Raw genomic sequence first — 23359 nt, 5'->3', positions numbered from 1 at the left:
ACCCTTTAATCATAATTCTTGCAAACCGATATGAAATAGGAGTTTTCTCACCTATGGAAGCAGAGGTGTATTGTAAGGGTAAGCCATAAGAAGAACATAAGTGTATCGTATATTTTTCACACAGTTCCCATCCATCTGAAAAGCTCATAGGAAGTACAAATCCATAGTACTGAATTCCACAGATCTTAGTGGGAACAAAACCTTGCTGGGAAGAGTCCATGTCTGTAATTTCCATAATCATTGGAGGCAGACGAGAACCATGTGAAAAACATGCAATGTGTTTGCTCTTAGATGTAATTCTACCTATCATTCCAAAAAAAATTTCGAAACCAAATAAATACGACATGTGCCATGTAGTTTTATAGCACTAATGACGTAGGGATTACTACAGCAACTTACATTGTGGTATTCTTTAGGAAGGAGATACTGGTCAGGACTGACTGATAAAATCCCTGTATTAATTAGCCCTTTCCTTGTCATAAAATAAAGTATCCTCTCCATTTCATGTACACAGCGAATACGCACAAGCCCCCGAACAATGATGTGATGGATACATTTTTGAGGGGTAAGAGCCTCCTGCAAAGGAGAAACAAAGAGAGTTGATTTTCTAATAATCATTTTTTTCCATGCATTTACATCATATTTAAACTGTAAACCGGATGGTAAAAATTAATCATGAATCAGGCTTCTGAGAGCATTTTAAAAGCAGGTTGTGTGGAAGTTTCTTTCTAGCCAGCTTTACATAGTAAAGTGACAATTTCTTAAGATAGATTAACATGGAATAAAAGCAAATGAGTCTACCAGATGCTCTCACAAGCTCCATTGTGTGCTCCATTACTACAGGAATTGAAATGCATCCCTGATTGCAAAATTAATCTACCTGGTGGCAGTGCTCACAATGACACTCCAGTAAAATCCATTCCAAAATGGCATTCCAAATAAAAACAGATCTATGTCCAAAACCTTCACATAAATACTGGCATCAGTATCTGAAAGCCTCTGTATGTGAAGTTCCAGCAATTCCATTGAAGGCAGCGTCACAGAGTTAGCATAAATAAAAAGACTATCACTTCCCTGGCCAACAGTCGTATGAAAAAAGAAAATCATAAAGCACTCACAAACACTGTTTAAAATTTAATAGCTGGGTCCACTCTGTAGAGTTTCAGTACTTTTAAAACTTTCGTATTTTCCTGCAAAAGAAGCTCCTACATGTTGAAACTAGAAATCAAAAAAAAAAAAAAAAGCCACTCAAACATCCAAGAAGAGAGTCTTCCTCCACCAAAAGTAGCTATTCTTTTGTAAACAAATTAACTATTAACATCTCTTACCTTACAGTTTGTATACCACAGAGCCAAAATCAGGTTTCTCAAAGCCAAGTACATGGTGGGGTCTCGTGAATATTCTGGGAACTCATAGAGCTCATCCAGTTCCATGACATCTGGTCTCACACAAAGTGCTTTCCCACATTCATTGGGCTGGTAAAAAGGCTGGAAATACTTGTTCATGCCTGCAACTGAATAAAGACACACCAAGAACCAGTCATATTCCGATGTATCTTCATCACATCCTTTTCCCTCTTAAGATGATCCAGTGGCCTCAGACAGATAAACAAGTAACAAAGCTTTCCAGCTTCCAGCCACCTTCAGAATGATATCATTTAAATTGCCATCCCCTCTCCTACCGTCTAGGCTGTGCAGGATTAATTATTGTCCTGCTACCTGATGGGTATGTCTTGGACCTATCAGAGATTAAGTTTTGTCAGAGAAACAGTATGTGCCCTCAGATGCCATGATGAGTCCAACAAGGAATGGGATCTAAACTCAAGTCTAAGGTTCATCACTGTACAGGCTCATGCAGTACTCTGAAACCCTTCAGCTTCAACTCCAAATACAGCCCAGAGAGGGCAATAACTAAAAGTAATCATCTTCCACATGCAGTATTGGTAGCAATGAAGTTTCCTGTTTGTTAAGCAGATAAATATCTGTTGAATAGATGAACAGATTTATTTTCAGCACCTACGGAGAGCAGAGCCTGCTAAGACAACACAGAAGCTGAACTTTCCTCAAAGCACTCTCTCCGAGATGAGTATTGAAATCCTGAATTACCTTTCTCTGTACCTGACCTATTCTGCAGGTCTGCACTCCCAGGCTGTCAGCCTCAGACCTGTCATTAGCAAGAAAATAAACAGAATCTGAGTGCCTTAAGAAATCCAATCCTTTTCTCCAAAGGCCCAAAGATCCACAATACCAAAACTAGCAGAATCGTGTTTTGTCTTGATAAATCTTAATTTCCTTAAGAACACAATCTTTAAGTACCCACATGTTAATTTCCCATTTCTGTAAACAAATGACAAGTGGTAAACAAAACGCCTATGCAGTCTCTGCTTACTCTCTGAAGAAAAGCCGTACAAAATGTACTACCTTTACCTTACAAAACGAGTAAATTGCATCAAAGATATACAGACGCAGTTACAGAGAGTGTGTATCAGTGCTGAGAAACAGAACCAGTACTTCCAATCAGAGGCATTATGTGTCTTATAAACTCAGTTACAAGACAAAATTTATCACACCTATTTAAGCAACAGAGCCCTGCAGATGGCCCTTACCAGTCAAATTAGGCACGCTCTTTAAGTGCTCTAACTTCACAAGGTTGGATTCACCAGGTAACCGATTGGTGCTGGTACAGGATGGACTCATGCCCACGCAGTCGGGATAATATGCAGCTAGAAAGGGAGCTGCCACACTGTCTTTCAGCAAGGGAGGGAGTATGAGCATGGAGTACCACCAATGGTCTGAAACTTCAGCCACTCTCTGGCCAAGCGGAGAAGTGAAGGAAAGAGGGGAGAAGAGAACACGTCAGTACTTTGAAAACGTTGGAAAATGAACCAATTCCCCCCTCCCTCCAAAACTGAGTCCGATAAGCACTAAAGTACCAGTCTCCAAATTGTAAGTCATAAAGACATTTTCTCTCCCTCTTTCCCCTTCCTCAGCCTGACACAGAAAACCTGTAGCATTAATCTGTTCCTCAGAAATGGAGGTGAAACTTCACAAACTCCACATCCATGTGGAAAGCAAACAGATGAGACATGCCATGACAACACATCTATGCCTTATCAGGCCCTTTATAAAATATTCACAGGCATTTATTCATCCAGAAATCTGAATTTAGGGAAGTCTATGCTAACTGATCAATTAGGTTCTGCTATCCCCTTCAAAGACCTTCTAAAACCCTAAGAAATGCTGATGATTCAGCCTTAATTTACAAGTCAGACATGCATTAAGGAAACAAACCACAAAGCTTCTACAAGAGACAACAGTAAGCTTGAACGTGTTTCCTGGGATAGAGGTACCTCAGGTGCACTTGTGAACATTGGCTTATTGAACATCAGATGATACTATATCTGAAATGCAGGGTTACGTGATCATAAACCCTTTGAAATACCAACATGCATCAAGACTAGTCTCGTGTTACGAGGGAGAGGAGAAAGAAAACATGTTTTGATGTTCTCTTGCAGTCTTCAGAAAGAGGAGACTAGCTTGACCAAAGATAGAAACCACCTGGAAGACAGGGAAATTTTAGAATGGGGAATTCTGTTTGAAAGCTGGCAACTGAAGAGTGTTTTGCCTTGATCAAAAATGAGAATCATCAAAACCTTGAATCACAGGGCACAGCTCAAAGACACCATGAACAGCCTGAAAGCTAATTGTTATGGTAAAGTTAAAGAGGAAAAATATGAGAAAGCAGAAGGCCCTAGGCTCTGTTGCAAATAGTGTCTGACAGTTTCCTGAGCAAAATGCATAAATACTGCCAAAATTGACCAAGGGACCAATAAAATGAAAGAAATATGCTGTGCTTTAAGACTGCTTTCATATTCTAGAACAAATGAGGAGGAACAGTCACTACTCACCAAGTCCTCAGGCATGGAACACTGGTCTGAACCCTCACTCTGAAAGAAAAGCAAACAGTATCAGAGCTATTCTTAAGCTGTACAACAAAAATGAAATGTAAAACTAAGTAATTTGTCTATGGCATAGTTCTTTAAAGTGTTAGTATTAGCCTTCTGTAACAAAGAAGATTATGTTAGTCAAAAATAGTGTAACGCATACATAATAAAAAACTCAACAGACCGTAAATTAAAAACGGGACAGAAAATGTTTCTCATTTGTGAAGTTAGTTTCTACTGATCAGACATTAAAATATACATTCTGTTCCATGAAATGAAGTGGAACACTGAAACAAACGAAGAAAAAAAAAGGGGGAGGGGGGGATTTGGAAAAGAAGAAGGAAAAAAAAAAAAAAAGGGAATTTTATAGAAAAATTCTGGAAATATCCCACATTTTCCAAAGACTCTTCTACTCTTGACTATAAAGAACAGTTTCTCATTTATTTTAAGAGTATCTTTATCAATATGCAAGATTAAATGCTGATCCTTCAAAATTTCATATGGTCAGTCTTTTCATGTTAAATTTTTAACTGTATAGATTCTATGGCACTATAAGGACTTCTCCAAATTTCAGGAGTTAATTTCATGCCACAGCTGAAAGCTTGCATGTAAAGCCCCATGACAGACTTGCTGGAAAATGAATTAGAGCTTATTGAGCATGTAGGCCTGTCACACCATGCAGCTCTCCAGGCCATTGATCATTTTGACATTAGAAACATTAAGCAGCAAAAGAGAAATTAAGGTCTGCAAACAAGAAATATCAACTTGCTGTTAGTTTCACTATGAGCAAAATTCTTCTGTGTTACCTTGGTGGAATTATTCAGTTTCATACCACATCTGTAGGTTTTTGCTATTTGTGGTGTCAGCTGGATTTCCTTTGTCAGCTGACGCCATTTACCACAGTCTGCCTTTGTGCACTGCACCTACAAGTCAGAAAACAAACATGTTTTTACTTGTTGCTGCCTGATTACAGATAAGATTAATGAAGCATAACTAACCAATTAGAAAGAAAAGAGATGTGAGACAGTTGTCAAATACAATCGTTAAATTCCTTCTCATGTAATTCTCAGGTCGTAAGATATTTGGTATACAGAAACCTTGTGCCCATCTCCAGTAAGACTGAATTTCTCCACGGAACCTAACTCCAAAATTAATTCAACACCCATCTACCACAGTCTTCAGTGGGTTTTGCAAGCATTACTGCAAAAACACATTGTTCACCACTTCAAAAACAAAACCCCCAACAACAGCAATATTCCTTACATTCCAGTCTCTCTTCTTCTGCTGTCTTTACCAGAGAAATACAAAATCTGGTTTGGAAGTCTTTAACATTTGTACTTTCCTATGGCTCCCTTTTCCCTGCCAAGTCTTACTCTACCTGAATATCACACATCTGAGCTGCCACTCACTGAAAAGTGACCAAAGGTTGTTCTTTGTGGGGTGGAGATCAACAACATAAGAGCTGATCAGAATTATTATCTTGAGCTTTTCCACAGTACTCTAATACAAGAAAACCACTACAAAAAACTCAGTTGACCTGCTGCTTTAACATACAATATCAGAAACTCACATCAGAAGATCACATTGAAATATACCCTATTAAATAAATCACCCTTCATCTTACCCAGTATGGAAGCTGTTGATCAGCCATGAAGGCTTTTGGACTGGGCTCACTTTTGCCATTACTTGTCCAAATCCTTTTCCAGGCAGTATATTTCTCATAACCATCTTTGTGGCTAAGAAGAAAGAGAAAAGAAAAGAGCAAGCAGTCAGAAAACCAATTATCTAGTTAAGCAACAGCAGTTATTCTAAAATTAAACATTTTCTGTAAGGACAAAGAAATAAGGCTGTATAGAGTCCTATATTTTACTGTTAAAAAAAGAGAGTCGTGGTTCTTAGGATAGCAATAAATTGCATCCTGACCACTATGTCTTTTTGATCACAAGCACACTTCCTGGTATCTAAGGCCTGGGCTGAGTCACAGGTACTGCTGAGCACATTAACACGCCAAAGTCTTGGCAGAGCTGGACTGGACTTGACTCCCACTCAAATGGGAAGAAGCTTGGAGCTGCATGCACTCTGTGTGCCTGGCCACTGAACTGCAAGAGTCAAATCTGCTCACTGATTTGATGTTACAGACAGACAAGGTCTCCTGAATTCACACTGTAATGTGAATTTGCTTTATAAAAGAAAATAGATTTACTTAAAACTCTTCTCCTCATTTAAAATTCTCTGACATTGCTTTTAAAAAAGACGAAAGCTTCAGAACTGTGCACACAAACCAGCCTGCCTAAAGTAACCACGTTATTCATGCTGCTGTGTTTAAGTTGATGATTAGTCCATACAACACCTGCAGTTTTAACACCAATGTCTAAGTTTTACTTTGAATAAAGTGAGCACAGAGGACAAGTCTTTGTATTATGTTTGTGTATGTGATGTTTCACCAGTTGAAACAACTGCCAAATTTTAGTAAGCACTGAAAAAGCACAACCTTAATTGGCAAATTACCTTCGGTAATAGTGGTCAAAACATTCATTGCAGAAGTGTTCTCCACAGGAAAGATGATACCATCTAGATGTATACCCATTTTTAGCACATCTGTAACACATGAGACATAGAAATAGTTTTTTATAATACATTGGAGGGGGGGGGAAGTCTTTCTTTTGACAGTAGCACATTCTAGAACATGAACAAAACATTCAGGACAAGCCAGGGCTTTATGTTACATTCATGAGTGCATTGAAGTCATTGCACAAGGCACTGAAGTCATACGAACAACAATAAGATCATTTCAATTGTCTCAAACATTTCCATTTTCCAAACTAAGCAACACCAGATGCAATGGAGGCAAAACGTACACAATGTGCAGTTTTATAGCTGGACTGCCTTCCAGCAACCTCTCGCTAACAATGGTCAGCTGAGCCTGCCTTAATACCCTTTCAGCAGACATTTCCTGAACATGAAATACATTTGCTCTGACGGTATGTGCTGTGACACACTAAGTGTTTTGCAAATTTATAAGACAACAAAGTCCCCCTCCACAGGAACTTACAGTTCCTTTGTTCCATTTTGTTCTGATACTAGGGCAGGGGTGGGAGGTATCATTTATATTAGTATTTTCCTTGTACGTGTGATCAATTGATTCATAAATCATTACAACATCCCATCCCCAGAACAACTGACAAAACTATAAAGGCAAATCTGAACACAAAACAGATGTTGCCTATTTTTTTCACATGACTGAGTTGGCTGCAATTTTAACCCAATGAGAGAAAACCCTCAGGAAGCAGTTACATATTCTGGGCATTTATTCTTTATTACTCTCAGATAGAAATATCCATTAACAAAGATTATATTCATCAGACAAAGCAATCGCTCTTCACTGAGAAAACTCTCATTAAACTCTATGAAATGGTTCAAGATAAATGCACGAGGTAAAAAGCATGAGGTAAAAAGCAGTGACCTAAGCTACTGACTGAAATAGCTAGCCACGAAATGATCTCATCTCAAATAAATAATGTTGAAAGTACGTACTTGGGGGAGCAGGAGGGGTAGAAATCAAAATATTAAGACAACAATTCAAAAAGATGACTAAGCACTATCTGTTGTTTCTTGAATAAAACATAAAATCGCCAATGCTCATCTCTCAGGTGCTCTTTTCCCCTACACCTCTTACGCAACTGCCAAAACACTTGGTTTTCGTATGCCAACATCCAAAATACATCAACCTCCTGCAACCAAAGAACAATCCACGCAGAAACGAAGCACTGAATTACATCATTGGGAAATAAATAAAACGAGGAAAGTTTGTCTCGGTTAACCAGGAAGGGAGGAATGCTATATAATTACCGTCTGAGCCTGCTGCATAACGAGGGCTAATATGTTGCTTATTATAGATACATGTTGCCAGCATCTCAGTCCTGCCAGGGTTCAGAATGCAAATGGACTTGTACGCAGAAAGCCATGAACAACTACAGAACAAATTGTTCGAATATGTACCACTGTCTCCCAAGACCTAAAATTTCAAGGTCAGAATCTCACCTCAGACTGCAAAGCATGCCAACAAGAGCGATAAAGACTTTCTGCAGTAAATGATGGTTTCATTTTCCATCTTGAAAGTAAGTTCAGCTTTCTCAGATGACACTAACAGGCTCTCAGTTTCACAGAAGCAAGGCACGTTGCAGAAGACACCATTAACAGCATAAATAAACGTATTCTTAAGATACTCTATATCTGAATTAGCAACTCGCATAGCAGAAAGTTATCCACAACAGGAATAACTTGTGACACTCTCCTGGCATCTTAAGACTCCTGTGAGAACCTTTTGATTCTTCCTCTACATTTAGAAATGAAGGGATTTTTCAGAATATAGCTGAGATCCTATATTGCAGCTGCAAGTTTAGAAAAGTCTATGGAATATGCAGATAAAAAGAGGCAAACCTTTCAGCTGCACTTGCAAAGCAAACAGGACATGTTGCAGTGCATCCAGCTTTTTCACACTTTCTGTATTTCTTCTCTGACGCTTCATCATCATCATCTGCTGCTTCAGCCGCTTTCTTCTTCACCTAATAAAGAACAGTTGAAATCTGACCAGAATTTACACAAATGCATCTTCTAGAAGATGGCATTCGGAGAGTTTTGCAGCTTGTGGGTAGGATCAAATGGTTAAAATGGAACTAATGAAAATGTTTGTATCCATTGTGAAATAGCTGCCGCATGAAACAGCTGTCAAACTAGGTCAGGTTTTCTACCAAAAAAAAAAAAAAAAAAAATAACCAGTAAGGCTGGAAATATCATTTAAAGCTAAAAATGTCTTGCCTTAGTCTAGCTGATCCATTGGAGAAATTATAAGCAAAGCTTCCAGTTTAAATCATATTTTAAGCTCCATCACATGCTAATGAGTCAAGCCTCATCATCCATTCTGTTTCTCCTTCAGAAAATCTCTTCTTCATATACTTACTGATATTAATTAGTGGCAATCTTATCTGCATCTCATATAAAATACTAGTGTAGGCTTGCGGCTTTTTTTTGGACTCCAGATACAAAGCTGTATACCAACTGTCTCTTCTGGGCCTCAAAGGTACTGTGTATTGTGTTGATTTAGGCCCTGTCTGGATGAGCAGACAGCTTTGTCTGGCTATACAGAAATATGTGGTTGTATTTTTAATACATCCAGTATTTACAGGTTATACTGAGCATTTATCTTTTCTGAATATTTTTCACAAATGGTACACTTTGCCTACTTATTCACAGAATTAATAGTTCTCCCCCTCTCTACTCTAAGTCCCAACTTGCCCACAATGAAGCCCACCTGCTTAATAAATGCCAAAAGAAATGAAAAAATACCAGGGTATGAACAATACCTGTCTTCCAGAACTCCTCAGAGGAAGGTTGTCTGGAGATTGGTCTGAAGAACATGCCTTTTTTTTGTTCGTACCCTTCCAGTTGACATTGTATTATCGGATCTGCAAAAAAATGTAAGCAGTCATTTAAAATCAATATGTAAATAAATAAAAAAAATTAAATTACTTGACTTTGCAGAGCTGTCTAATCACCTGGGCAGTACAGCCACTCATAATACTACCTTAGTCATAACACTACTTTCTTACCTAGGTAAGAATCTGTTTAGCTCACCTGTTAGTTCAGGAGGAAAATCAGAATGAGGCTTTATGGAAAGGAACAATACTACTATTTTAAACTAAATTTGGAGTTCAGATTAGATCCTTGGGTACATCCTGACAGGCTGTTCCAGATCAGCATATCCTGGATTTCAATAATCCGATTTGCATTACGTGAAGACCTGGACTGGAATTTGGGTTGGCACAGTGAATAGACATCAGCTCATAATGCAAGCATTGAAATACCACTCTGAGTAATGCTCATCCTGCTAACTACTGATTTATTGGTAGCAAGAGATTTGCACTGCAAAGCACTTTTCCAAACAGAGAACCAAAGAGATCTTTAATACCAAGGGACCAAACAGTTCCAAGACCTGCACGCCCCCCTGTGAAAGTACATCAGAATGTAAAGCCTAAACTTTAGTTGCATTGCAATTATAGGAGATTAGAATATTAAAAATAAATAGCAATCAATAAAATAAAAAGTTTATGCCACAGAAGAGCTCTATAGCTGTCTGCTGTCTTTCACTACATCACTGGGAACATGAAAAAGACCACAGTTTATCATGTAAGCTGGAAAGCATGGAGTGTGAGAATGTATGGCCCAGAAATATAAAAGCATATTTAAAATGGTATTATCAAAAGCATTCGTTTGGCAGGGAGTAAAACACAAAGAAAGAGAGCCTAGAAGAAGAATTAAATGTAAATGTGCTCCGCCACATACAGAAAGGAAGTGGAAATAAAACCCTTATACTACAGTGCTGCATCATGAATGTTAACTTGTGGTAATAGAGATCAGTTTGTAATTTGTTATTTTAAAAAAAAAAAAATACATTTGAGACTTCTCAATTCTCTGTTTCAGGCTGCAACTTCCTTGTTCAAGCTGACAGTGATGGACATGGTAGCAGTAGCTTCAGTCAGGAATTCTGCTAAAAGTAAAGGTAACAGAAGGAGAGAATGGGCATTTTTACAAAGTTTCAAATCAAGCTGATGCCGATCAAGTAAATTGGTGCTTCATTCTCCTCTCAAGATATAAGAAATTGATTTGGAAGGGAAAGGGAAATCACATGATGATATCCACGTAAGTGAAAAATCAGTTTGGACAGCCCGATGCAAAAAATAACTTTCTTTTTTGTAGCCCTCTTCCCCCCCCACCCTTCTCCTTCCCCCAGTTATAACTAATTAGAGGGAGGAAAAAAAGAATTAAGGCAATCTTTAATGCCTAAAAAAGCCCCCATCGCTCCACCATTACTTACCACTGTATGGGTGTGGATGAGGTTGGAGAGTAGAGAAAGGAAAACCAACCAGTTTCATTTACATAATATTTCCCTACACTGCTGCGTAACGCCCCAGGAAATGGTGGCTGTTTCCCACCCCCACCCTGGGAGCTTTCCTTCTGGATCAGTGGCACAACAGTCCGTATCTCTCTGTATTACCTTAGCTTCTGACACTAGATCATTGTTCCTACATGCTGTTGCCTTTACAGTCAGAGGCTACAAACTACCTTAACACTGAGCAAGGCACCAGGCAACTCATTTTGGCAACTACCAGGTGATCGCAGTATGCTGCCACTGTGAGGCCTTTTATCCGAGAAGGTAAAAGGACCTGGCAGCAGTTTCACTGCATATATGGGGGTAGAAAAAGAAAAGGTGGCAGTTATCATTCACTAAGAAGTTTGGTAAATATATTTAAGATTAAGAGAGGCCTCCCATTTTGAAGGGCAGAGGCCAGTCATACAGAATCAGAAACATATTTTTGCTGTAAGTGCTATGGGAGTTGAGGTAGAAGAGGAAGAAAGAGATCAGCTCATGCATATAACTGTAAGAAAGGCCATTGCTTCCAGTTGTATCCCCATTTTGTCCCCACTTCCCTCCCAAAACAACACCCCCTAAAAAACCCACAAATTTTTAAAGAACAAGCAAACATTGCTTACATGACTCTGCATCCTATAAACGTGAACTTACTGGCTGAGAAAATAGGCCCTTTAAAAGGGGAGAGAGAAATGCATAATATGCTGTCGTGTTCTATAACATTTCATCCGCCTGTAATGCGTAGCCTGTACGGGAAAGCTCTGTGGGGTTTACCTGTGCAAAGCAAGTTTGTCTTTGGGGGGAAAAAAAAGCGGGGGGAGAGGGGGGATAAAAAGAAACCTCACACTGGCAGAGGGAGGAAACGAGAGCAACCTGACACATAAGGGGAGGTGGGACCAGGAACGCGCACACCTCTGAGACTCGCCCCCGAGGGGCCGGCGCTGCCCGGGGCTGACAGCCGGCAGCGCCCCCTCCCCTCACCTCCCCCGGCCGCCCCCGGTCCAGCGCTGTGACAGCCGGGAGCGGGGTCCCCAGCGGGAATCCCCGGTGGAGGGCTATCCCCAGCGGGGATGTCACTAGAGGCGGTCGGGGGCTCCCCGCGGAAGGCGCACACCCGGCGGCGGGGAAAAGCGCTGCGGCGGCGCGGCGGAGGCGCCTGGCACTCACCTCGGGGCTGAGTCACTCGGGGACCGGAGACCACATTCAAGCGTGTCCGCGTCGCCTCCTGCTAGCGCTGCAGCAGGGGAGAAACGGGAGAAGAAGGGAAGGAAAAGAGGGAGAGAGGAAGGGAGACAGAGAAGGGGAAGGAAGGTAGAAGAGGGGAGGTGAGGACGGGGGTAGCGCTCGCACCTGCCCCGCCGCCCGAGGAGGAGGAGCGGGGCAGGCGGACCCCCATCAGGCGCCACCGCCGGGGAAAGGGAGTCACTCACCGCCGCTGCCATCCCCGCCGCCATCCTCCTCCTCCCGGTGCCGAGCACCCTCAGCCCGCCTCCTCTTGCAGCCGCTTCCGCTCTCCGCGGTGCGTAGCGAGGGGGAGGGCGAGCGGGGAAGCACCGCCCCGGCCCTGCAGCCGCCGCCGGACCCGGGACCAGCCGCTGCGCAGGTATCCGCCGCCGCCCGGGAGGGGGGCGGCGGTGAAAGTAGGGGGTGCTGAGCCGGGTTCTTCCGGGGTCCCTTCGCCCCCAGCCGCTTCTCGGTCCCGCGGTCTGCCCGTGGGTTTCACATGAGAGAGAGTGAGAAGTGTCGGTATCTGCCTACTTACTTAGCGGCCCCGGGCTTGGGCCAGTTCCACGCACCCACCCCGGTACCCCCTCACCCGATAAGCCGGTCCCCCGGGGCCCGTCAGCCCCTGGGCGGCCTCCAGATGTGTGCAGAACGGGAGGTCAGCGGCGCTTCCTAACGCTTAACAACAGGCTTCACTCTGGGGAAAAAGTCTTGCTGAACCCACGGGCTGCAGGAGTATGCGCCATCAGTTTCAATACAGCTGCATTTAAATAGTCGCCGAATTATAATCTCTTCAACTGTCCGAATTTTGTATTTGATTCTAGGAAGTAAGAGCCAGTTCCAAACCATCCATTGGGTGGGGGTGATTTTTCTCTTTTTTTTTCCACAGCTCCTAGCACTCACTGGGGACGATGGAACGCTCAGCAGGTGCAGCAGGGGTCCCAGAGCACTCTGATATTGGGGCACAGAAAAACAGAGTGGTGACCAAGGAGGAATGGCTGCAGAAATGGGAAATGCGTAACATTGGGTTTCACAAGCAACAAGGGCATCCGTACGTGGCTTCACTTTCTTGCCTAAGCTGTTCAGAGAAAGTCCGTGACATGAATGGCTTGAGTCATTCAAGAAACTCTTAATAGAAAATGGAGCATTTACGAAAGGAAAATTATTTCACACAGGCACAGCTTGAAAGTAAAATAAATAAATATATGTTCATGACCTACATTTGTCAGCAAAGGGCAGAGAAAAGAAAGGATTGAAGCTGATAGAGAATTTTTACTCTTGGATCAGGCTTTAAACTATAAAGCTTGGGTAGCTTGGCTAAAAATCTTCAATTTTCTGATGCAGCAGCTTTGTGCTGCTTTTCATAAGTTATGACACTGGGGCCTAAAACAATATGCAGGCGGCATTGGAGGATTATTGTGCACTGGAAGACGGACCTAAGAGAGGAAACCTGATTATGTAGTCTTTCGACCAATGAAACTTATATTTAGACCTGTAGAAGTAATTTGACTGATATTAAAGTTTAATAATCATTCTGTGTAAGCTGTCTATTGTGGCCCACTTAGAGGTAGGTGGGTTGGTTTACTTGAGAAGACCAACAGAAAACAGAATAAACAGAAATGTATTTATTTCTAACAGAAATTGATTTTACTTTCTAAGTAAATGGAAGGTAAATGTTGGGTTTTTTTTATGGTATGAAGCAAGTTGAACTAAGAACCTGTGTTCCCTCATGGAGTTTGCGTACTCCCTTGCATGGTGTGTGGCACTTGGCTTTTAATGTGCCAGCACAAATACAGTATTAAGTAAAATGTGTCTGTTCTTCTGCAGGCTCCTCCAGAAGCATCTGGATGTTCTGTTAAGTGGCAGGAGCGGACTGAGGATATTTTTCCCACTTTGTGGCAAAGCAGTAGAGATGAAATGGTAAAGCACAGATTGTAAGAGCAAAAATCTTATTTGATGTGGGGAAGGAAGGAGAGGGGGAATTCCCGGTCTTATACTGGCCAATGAAAATGTGCCGCATCTCTGCTGGTAGGAAAGCAGCACCACTGGAGGCTGAAGGGAGAAGGAAGTTTGGTTTAATTTACTAGCATTTTGTATAGTAGCATGAATGGGGTTGATAAGGACTAACATGAAAGTCCTCCTGGTTGTCCCAAATTCAGCTTCGGGAATGACGAGTTTGTGATGGACAGCTATGCCCTTGCCACTGTTGCTTTTGGTGACAGTGCCAGCTTAAACTGCCCACAATGACATCGGTTGCGCTAGACTACGTTTTCAGTGGACCATGTGGTATGCCACACTGGGAACTTAAATGATTTGGGCTAAATATAACTTCCTCTTTTTTACATTTATTATTTTCCTTTCACTTTTTTGGGAGAGATATATTTATAATTAGGGGCTGCATAAGCCAATTTTTGGAAGGAGGGGACACAAACCAAAAAAATGAGACTGAACTGCATCCTCAAGGAATCAAATCAAGTAGTCCCAATTAGGTTTTATTGTGGTAACTACCTATGAGGCTGACTGCAGGATCTGACGCATGTCGCTGCCATGCCGAGCTGCAGCAGCAAAGAGGTTGCTGCACCCTGCTGCCTCTTACTGCCAAGCCGCAGAGGCAGCTGGGTGGACAGCATGCCTCAGCCACTGCAGGTCACAGCAGAACATGTTTCTGTGAACTGAAATGGACTGTATTGAATTGAATTTTGAATTGAATGCAAATAAAGCTTTTAAGTCCTTGTCAACTGTATGCCAAGAGGTGCTAATTTAAGCTCAGATCATGGGGGGGAGGTGTTCAGTAAAATATGAAAAATAGGAAAGTCAGGATAAGACATACCAGTGCTTCCTAAAACCAGGGTTTCTCTACAAGAAATCTGGAGAGGGACTTTTTACAGGGGCATGTAGTGATAGGACAAGGGGGAACAGTTTAAAACTGAAAGAGGGTAGATTTAGATTAGACATGAGGAAGAAATTCTTTACTGTGAGGGTGGTGAGACCCTGGAATAGGTTGCCCAGAGAAGTTGTGCCTGCCCCATCCCTGGCAGTGTTCAAGGCCAGGTTGGATGGGACTTGGAGCAACCTGGTCTAGTGGAAAGTGTCCCTACCCGTGCAAAGAGTTGGAACTAGATGATCTTTAAGGCCTCTTCTGGCCCAAACCATTCTGTGATTCTACGATTCTCGATTCTAACAAATAAATGCTGCATAGGAGATACATATTTGGTGATGGTCCAGCGTGTGGGCCTCACATAGACTCAGGACCTCTCTCTGCTGCGTACAGGCTGGCAGACATGGGTCACAGCGTTGTTGGTGTGGAAGTCAGCGAGCAAGCACTGAAGGAGTTTTTTGCAGAACATAGTCTGCCTTATTGCGAGGAACCAGTCCCAGAGATTTCAGGAGCAAAGAAGTTGCAGGTATGTTTCATGCATTGTCGAATGATCTGGTGTGGTTAATCATGCAATGCAATAACTGAGCAAACAAGTCATTCTGCTTTTATGCCTCTGTCTTACTGGTAATCATTCACCTTCCCTGAAGAGGTCTTAAAGGAAGCCCTGCATTGTAATTTTGGACTGAGAAGTTCTTTTAAGTCTATTACTTTGGCCTTCTTATAACATCGAAGCACCTGAATGTAAAGGAAATGTATTTTAAAATTGGACAGTTGCATGCCTTGATAGATCAGAACCTCTCTGGAGGGCATCAGGCATGGTGCTTCAGTAAATTAAAACTAAAAATGTTTCTCACGGTTTTTCCCCATTACACCTAAGTGTTTATTTCAAAATAGTATATGTGCATATTTTAAGGTATAAACATACACATACACAAGTGCATATTTAAAGACAGTTTGCTAATAAGTATTGTTTCCTTTGCTTTTTATTGTAGAGTACCTCTGGGAACATTTCTCTGTACTGCTGCAGTATTTATGATTTGTCCAGGTAGGAACATACAGTTTGGTTATCAATTCTCTATAACCAAACATGTATTAATACTGTCATATTATTTTACTTGAATCAGCCATAAAGATTTGGAATAAGTCCTCTCATTAACTTGTATGAAAAATGTGAATAGGCAATCTGCAATAAAAACTAACTGTTGTTGATCATTAGATAAAGATGGCAATTCATTCTCTTTAAATGGGCTGCTTGTTCTATGCCATCCTGTGGAAGTTATGGAAAAACGTGTTTGCTTTTACAGTAAAAACAAATAATCTTTAACAATTATTGGCAGATTCTGTGAAGGAAAACCCTAGCATGATCCCTTACTCAGAGTGGCTTAGTAGAAGTAGAGAATATACGGCTTAGTAGAAGTAGAGAATATACGCAGAGGTATCTTCTTAGTCAGCTTTTCCTTTAACTAAATACTAAATACATTTTTTCCCTCAAACTCTTGATTAATATATGCATAGGTAAGCTGTACCCATTGGTTATATGCATCCCATGCTTTACTTCATGTACTTTTCTTGTTAGACCTAAAGCACATTACATCACTCCAGTGTATGTAACTACATAATATATTGTCAAACAGTAACTCTGCAAGTGTCTTGATGAACATGGCTTGACTTACTAATGTCTTCTGAAGGACTTTTAGTGCTAAAATGTCCTTATTTCTTACTGAAAAGACACAACAGAAAATGCAAAATACTTCAGCACAGTCTGCACTACTGACTCATGAAAAATGTTTCAACCCATTGTGCTCTGTGGCCCCAAGTGTCGCTTCTCAGATTCTGTGGTAGCTTTGCACCTGACCTTCTTCTGCTCAAATGTCAGCTGATGGGGGAATTTTGAACGTTAACAATTTGTTCAGAGACTACAGGAGGTCTTAGACTCTCTCCAGCCTCTAGCATAGAAGACTCTGCCACGAACAGTAATTCATCTGGCATGTTTAGTTGTCCTCTGTAGTTTCCCAGTGGTATTGGCAGCAGGCGCATTTAAATTTGTCCTAAAATGTCCTCATTCTTACACGGGTGCTGGCGTAGCTTGGAGACCATGCAGGAAAGCGGTGCTGTTTCTGGGTTCCTAATGCATCTTGTAGGAAGCTGAAGGTGCCTGAAGTCCTGCACTATAGTTCCCTCTTCATGCAGTTGTTCCTCAGACATGATTTTCTGTAGATTATAAGGTTTTGGTGAAGTTTTGTGTGTTTGTTTGCTTTTCTTACAAAAAACTGTCAGGAACAAGCATTTGTTCCATAGCTGTTCAGTAAGAAAAGGAGGTCATCTTAATTCTTGTTTGGATGAGCTTTTCAAAACTACCACATGTACAGGCATAATGGTAATGGTTTAGGACACCAGAACATGGTGTTTACTAATGTTCCTTTTTTATTTATCTTCATCTGCATAAACGGAAAAAAAACCCCAATATTCGTTACTAGAGTCCAAAGTCTTTTAGACAATAGACCATTGCTAAGACTTCTGGTGCAGCTGACTCCAGTTGGTTTGAATAGTGTTATATATAACTAGTCCTGCAAAGTGAGTGCCTTGGAACAGATGGGCTGTGTATGAATGTGACTTTGTAGATACCGCCTGATTTCTTCCCCGCCTTGCCCCTGCAGTGCAGCTACTTGCTGTGCAGATTGCTATAAATCCTTCTTGCTGTGAGTTGACAAGTTGCCCAGGGATTGCTCAAGCTTCTTGTCAGCAATTCTTGAAAAATTCAGTTCTAAGTTTTGTAGCAAGTAGCATGGTGAAACATGTAACTTCCGTCATAACGTGGTGGAATACTACTATGAAATAAACCAAAAGTAGGTAATTAATGACATTTTCAGTACATATTACTGGGCCCAGTACATAATGAGTCATCTTCAAAATAGATTGGCAAATACATGTTCTGGATGCATGGTTCTGTACTGGTTGCAGTAATGGTGAAAGTATGAACTGCATTTCCTGCAGCAGTCAGCAGATGCCTATGACTAGCAAAATGCACACACTCTTCTAGTTTCTACATACAGACAATTTGATTAATTACCCAGTAATTATGGAAATTAAACTTATTTCTCTCTTGCTGAGGCTGGCCTGCTAACAAATCCTTTTGATCTCCATTACCCTAGCGTTCATTAGAGGAGAACTCAGATGTGCTCCTGACCTTTGACAGAATGAGACATTTCAAAGACTGTTGTTAGTCTACTAGTTAAAGAGTAACAGGAATTACTGCTTTTTGTGAGAACTCTGGGACATATGTAAAACAGTTCTATTACACAACTATAGTACCTCCTAATACAATTATGGCTGCTAGACTTTGCAATTTTAAAAAAATTAAAATTGCATTAACTGAAACTACTAAACATACGCAGGGATAGGAATGCACAACTTCACTGCTTAAATCCAGTGGGGTTTCAGCATACACGTGAATTTTGCTTTACATGTTAATTTTATTAGTTGTAGTAGTACCTAGACTGTGATCTCTCATGCTGTGTACCGTATAAACACATAGCAGGAGCTAATGTAGGGCTAAAGGATTGGGTAGTGATACACTGAAAGGTACACACAAGAGGAGCACTTCCACCATTCCAGTTAGACCAGATTAAAGTTGGGAAGAAAAACCAAATGCAAAAACCATCAGGGGCTTGCCTAAGGTCACGCAGCAGACTCAGCTATGCAGAGAGGAGAAGAGCCTCCAAGCCTCAGAAGATCAAGTTTGTCACCTGTCCCACTAGACTTTGCTTTGTCCCTCTTGTGCACATTGCATGTTTAACTGTCTCTTTAAATACCTCCTTTCATTTCAGAGGCTGGTTATTTAAATTAGATGCTTACTCTTGGCAAAGTTTAAAAGAAGTTAGGACTTAAAAGTGTTATTGTCTCTCATCAGAGTAGAGTGGGAAATACGGGATCAGCTTCTAGGTTAGATGCCAGAGACTTGGCAATTAAATCAGCAGGAGGCAGGGAGAAGAAGTTGAGGTTTAACCCCAACTGGCCACTGAGCACCATACAGCTGCTTGCACACTCCCCCCCAGTAGGATGACAGGGTCAATTAGAAGAGTAAAAGGAAGAAAGAAACTGGTGGGTTGAAATTAAAAACAGTTTAATAATTAAAAAGAAACTTTGTTTAAAAAATAAAAGGAGGGGGGGAACCAAAAACCTTAGCAGAGAGAGAGGAAAATAAAACCTAAGACAGACAAGTGATGCAGATGGAAACAATTGCCCGTCACCAACCGACTGATGCCCAGCCGGCCCCCAAGCAGAGGTCTCCCTGCCAACCTCTCACCCAGTTTTATTGCTGAGCATGACGCCATATGATATGGAATATCCCTTGGGATCCAGTTGGGATCAGCTGTCCCAGCTGTGTCATCTTTTAACTTCTCACTGTGCACCCCCAGCTTGCTCATTGGTGGGCTGGTGTGAGGAGCAGAAAAGGCGTTGATGCCGTGTAAGCACGGCTCAGCAATAACTAAAACATCCCTGTGTTATCAACATTATCATCAGCACAAATCCAAAACATAGCCCCATACAAGCTGCTATTAAGAAATGTAACTCTACCCCAGCGAAAACCAGTACAGAAGTGAGGAAAGAGGTGATGCAATTGGGCTCTGACACCCTCCCAGTAGGCAGAAAGGTATTGCATAATTCCGTACCATATTTTTTCCTACATAAATTTATTTCAGATTTTCTTTAAAATTATGCAATTTACATTGTTACTACCTCACCTTCTAAACTCCTGTTTCAATAATTATCAGAAACAATGCTCTTCCTTCCCCCACCCCCAAACACTCTTATTTCTAGTGTCGCCCTGACTGCTTTTACCACCCATCAATACAGGCACTTCCCAATAGCGTTGGCCATTTGCAGGTTTTGGGTGGTCACTGTAGCCATCTGCCAGCATATCGAGGAGCAAAGATAGATAGTATCTGTGGCAGTCTTAAACTGAGGCAAGTAGCAGTGTAACTTAGCTTTTATAACGTTAAGCAAATTGCAAGCTGAAGCTAACTGTCCTGGGCATGTAGCTGGGAACTGATGTGTCTAAAATTACTGGGTGTGCTGAGTTCAGTGATAGTAAAACGAAGAGGCGCCTTCCTTAACCTGCATTTGAAGTCATGCATGGCTTTTGGAAGGTGGCCAAGAACTGTTGGTGTGCTGAGTGCATGTTAGTGCAGTGTATGATTGCCCAAACCCCAGACTTGTAGACCAAATGTGTTTAATCTACTTTCCTGCCTCCTTGCCTTGCCTCAGCACCCCCTAATTGTAAGGAAATGCTGAGCAGTTCCAGCACCTCTTTGCTATCGCAGCAGGGCCATGTACTAGTGGGGTTTCTTGGGTTCCATATCATATTGTTTTGGATCATGAAAATGCTGGACCATAACAAAAAGATAGTGGGGAATCTGCATGGCTAGCTGGAGAATCCCTGTGGCTTCACAGAAGTCACTGAATAAAGATAAATGTGTCTTTTTAGTATTTTTAAGCCTTTTCCTCATCTCCCTATAGCTCAATAGTTGGCAAGTTTGATGGGTTTTGGGACAGAGGAGCTCTAGTAGCTGTGAATCCATGCGACAGACAACGGTTAGTAAATTTGCTTTGTTATTGTCTTTAATGTATGCAGGGACACATTTTTCCTCCTGCCACTTGTCAGTGAGTCCTCTTTCATTCAAAGGGCTGACCTAAATGAGTTCTCTACCACAAGCAGGAGCTGCAGTCGCAGAGTGCTGTGCTCTAGATTTGTGAGGTTCCTTCAGGAAGCCGCCCTGCCTCTTGGTGGGAAAATATGTGGTTTGTTCCCACCCAGCAGAAGCAGAGCTGCAAGTCTCATCTGAATTTTATTATTTCCTTTTCACCCCATCTGCTTCTCCTCCCATTGTTCTTTCTGCCCTCACTTCCCTTTATTCCAATTTTCCGTTCTTGCCTATAGCCAACCCAAATGCAGTTTGACCCTGCCCCAAGGGTTTTTTGATTAGATATATAGTCTTGAATTCACAATAATTTTAAAAGATCAGTACTGTGTTGTGTACTATATTCTAGACTGTGGCAGATGAATTCTATGTTTGGCCTGTTAGTTTTGAGATGAACATGCAAAAATACTTGTTTATGAGAAGTAAACAGTAACCCTTATATGGTGCTTCATGCGTAGCATGAATTTCATGCTCGTGAAATTCGAACTAAGCTTTGCTTAGTTTCTGTGCAGTTGAGTTCAAGTTGTCTCTGCTGAGAATTACATTACCTCCTTTGTTGAATATTTTAGTCGCTATGCTTGAATGTTTGCACAGTTACAAAATAATAAAGTTTAGCTTTCTCCTTTTAGCTATGCCAGTTTGATGATCACCCTAATGGAGGAAAATTCTTCTTATCTCCTTGTTACAGTTTCATATGATCCAAACAAACACGAAGGTGAGAACTTTGCACTGTTCATGTTTTGATTTTGCATGCTTTAATACAGCTTATATATAGATGTGGTAGATATATTAGTATCTTCCCTGGGTCTTTTGTCAGCATAGCTTTGTCAGCTGATCACACCAATACACCTGTGTGTTAAAAATTTTAGATGTTGAGACTAAATTTGCTTTCTTTCTAGCCTTCAGGCATGCTAAGGGTAAGTGGAGGACAGATATGGTATGTTAACAATGAAAGGAACCTGGAAGTGTGGCTGTGACAATGAAGCTGGAAGAATGAATGCTTAGAGTAACATCCTGTCTGGCCTAGGGAGCTTGAAACACTCCCAAGAACATTGGCTTCCCTCTGTTTACCCAATAATGCAATCCAGCATGTTGCCTCTCTCACAGCCACTGCCCTCATCTGGATATGCTTGGAAGAGGTGAAATTCTGTAAAATCATAAAGTTGGGGTTTTTTTTTAATTTTATAGCTTTTATTACATACCGAAGTCTGAGATATTTTACAATATTTTTGTTGTTGTTAATTATGACCTCTCAAAAGAAAGAGATTTCTTGCTGCTTTTGGGCTCTTCAGCATAATTACCCCTGAAAAAAAAAAGGGTTTGTTATCATAAGAAACAATAGTTTACTTCATTGCTCCCCCTCTCACATTATTCTGCTCTTAGCTGTAATTAAGCCATTGTAGTATAAAGAGATTGTAGGCCAGATTCACACAGCACACTGACAGTGGTTGTATCCACGGCATGTTTATGACTTCTGATAATGTAGCTACCCTGGCTGCCGCCTGGAGATCATGCAGCAGCAACACCTGAAGCTGTCTGGTGGCCCATCAGGTGCCACAAGTTCTTGGACATGGTTGTTTTCTGGTTCCTGCAGATGGTGTTGCACACCGGGGCCCAATTGCAGGCCGGGTGCTGTGAGTGATGGGGCTGTGGCTCTCCTGCTGCAGTGTAAATGTCTGTTTCCTTCCTGTGTCTTCCTTCTGATTAGCTTCACCCATTTTCTTTCAGGCCCTCCGTTTTATGTTCCTGAATCTGAAATTAAAAGCCTGTTTGGTAAGTAATATTTCAGCTAACCCTTGGGAACTTTTTCCAAAACACATCAACAAGTTTATATGCTCCTACATTGCCCTGTGACAAGTAATAGAGAGTCATTCACTTGTTATCTAAAGGGTGGAGTCGTGGAAAATAACGAGGAAAACAAATGCCATTTAGCCACAGGGATTTTGCTGTCAAGGAAAATTCTCAGCTCTTCAAAGTATATGAAGAAAAACCAAGAGACAGATACTGGCCTTTTCTTCCCCCTTGGTATCTTTTCCTTCTCCCAGAATTTATACTGCACTCAGTGATCTTGTAGCTGTACTCTTAGTCCCGTTTGACCATTTTGTCTTTCTCTGCATCTCATCACCAGTTACCTGCTTTTAATACAAGGCCTTTGCATACGAGTGCTATAGTTTCTGCTGTACTTTTGTAGCCATAGAAGAAAAGTAACGTGCCACATGAAGAAAATGCTAAATGTACAACTCAAATCCATCAAAATAATGAAACTCAGAATTATGTCGGGAATCTAATTTTAAAAGTTCCTCCTGATATGCTTTGTTATTGCACTTCTTTCAAATCTACAGCTTTCTGAGACCCTTGTGGTGTCTGTGTGCAGTGAGTCATTGGCATGGACAGTTGCATCCCTGTACAAAAGCTTTCCCCAGTACATATGTGCCACTGCATTAGGGACTATGAGGAAATCTGTGATAAGACTGTTCTTTTTTTCCTTGACAGTTTGCATTTTTCAGTGATCCTTCAGTAATTTGTTACTTTTTCCTCCTTTTCAGGCAGCCACTGTGAAATAAAGTATCTTGAAAAAGTCGATGACTTCTCAGAGAGACACAGGCAATGGGGACTAGATTATTTTCTGGAGGTGCTGTATCTACTGAAGCTTGTATCTGATTAAAATTACTTAAAATACTTCA

At 41.3% G+C, this 23359-nt stretch overlaps 2 protein-coding genes across 4 annotated transcripts in view; one reads left to right on the top strand and one right to left on the bottom strand.

Annotated features, from left to right (window-relative positions):
• KDM1B (lysine demethylase 1B) overlaps positions 1-12369 on the bottom strand; it is a 28847-nt gene extending 16478 nt beyond the window's left edge. The window contains 12 exon segments of the mRNA XM_030481101.1: positions 400-576; positions 1329-1513; positions 2606-2810; positions 3908-3946; positions 4750-4866; positions 5568-5679; positions 6452-6541; positions 8384-8508; positions 9307-9374; positions 9377-9408; positions 12039-12105; positions 12302-12369. Coding sequence (XP_030336961.1) covers positions 400-576; positions 1329-1513; positions 2606-2810; positions 3908-3946; positions 4750-4866; positions 5568-5679; positions 6452-6541; positions 8384-8508; positions 9307-9374; positions 9377-9395 — 1137 coding nt within the window. The 5' untranslated portion in view covers positions 9396-9408; positions 12039-12105; positions 12302-12369.
• TPMT (thiopurine S-methyltransferase) lies at positions 11886-23359 on the top strand. 3 transcript variants are annotated; one of them, XM_030481125.1, is made up of 9 exons: positions 11886-12474; positions 12985-13146; positions 13923-14015; positions 15367-15499; positions 15966-16018; positions 20494-20568; positions 21305-21390; positions 22404-22448; positions 23222-23359. In XM_030481125.1, exons 2-9 carry the CDS (start codon positions 13007-13009, stop codon positions 23338-23340), a joined length of 744 nt encoding a protein of 247 aa, XP_030336985.1. In that variant the 5' UTR covers positions 11886-12474; positions 12985-13006; the 3' UTR covers positions 23341-23359. The 3 variants fall into 3 exon arrangements, with proteins under 3 accessions (XP_030336985.1, XP_030336995.1, XP_030337004.1); XM_030481135.2 differs by lacking the exon at positions 20494-20568 and having other exon boundaries at positions 11915-12474; XM_030481144.2 differs by lacking the exon at positions 13923-14015 and having other exon boundaries at positions 11925-12474; positions 23222-23354.

Source organism: Strigops habroptila, chromosome 1 (genome assembly GCF_004027225.2).
Source record: "Strigops habroptila isolate Jane chromosome 1, bStrHab1.2.pri, whole genome shotgun sequence".
Classification (NCBI taxonomy): Eukaryota; Metazoa; Chordata; class Aves; order Psittaciformes; family Psittacidae; genus Strigops; species Strigops habroptila.
The sequence above is the reverse complement of the archived record's forward strand: the minus strand, read 5'-3'. Positions and strand labels throughout refer to the sequence as shown.

What these genes read in the sequence shown, in the direction of transcription:
- TPMT (XM_030481125.1), top strand. Translation starts at nt 13,007, where the DNA reads ATGGAACGCTCAGCAGGTGCAGCAGGGGTCCCAGAGCACTCTGATATT. An exon ending in CACAAGCAACAAGGGCATCC is followed by an intron (nt 13,147 to 13,922) that starts GTACGTGGCTTC and finishes GTTCTTCTGCAG; the next exon opens with GCTCCTCCAGAAGCATCTGG. An exon ending in AAAGCAGTAGAGATGAAATG is followed by an intron (nt 14,016 to 15,366) that starts GTAAAGCACAGA and finishes TGCTGCGTACAG; the next exon opens with GCTGGCAGACATGGGTCACA.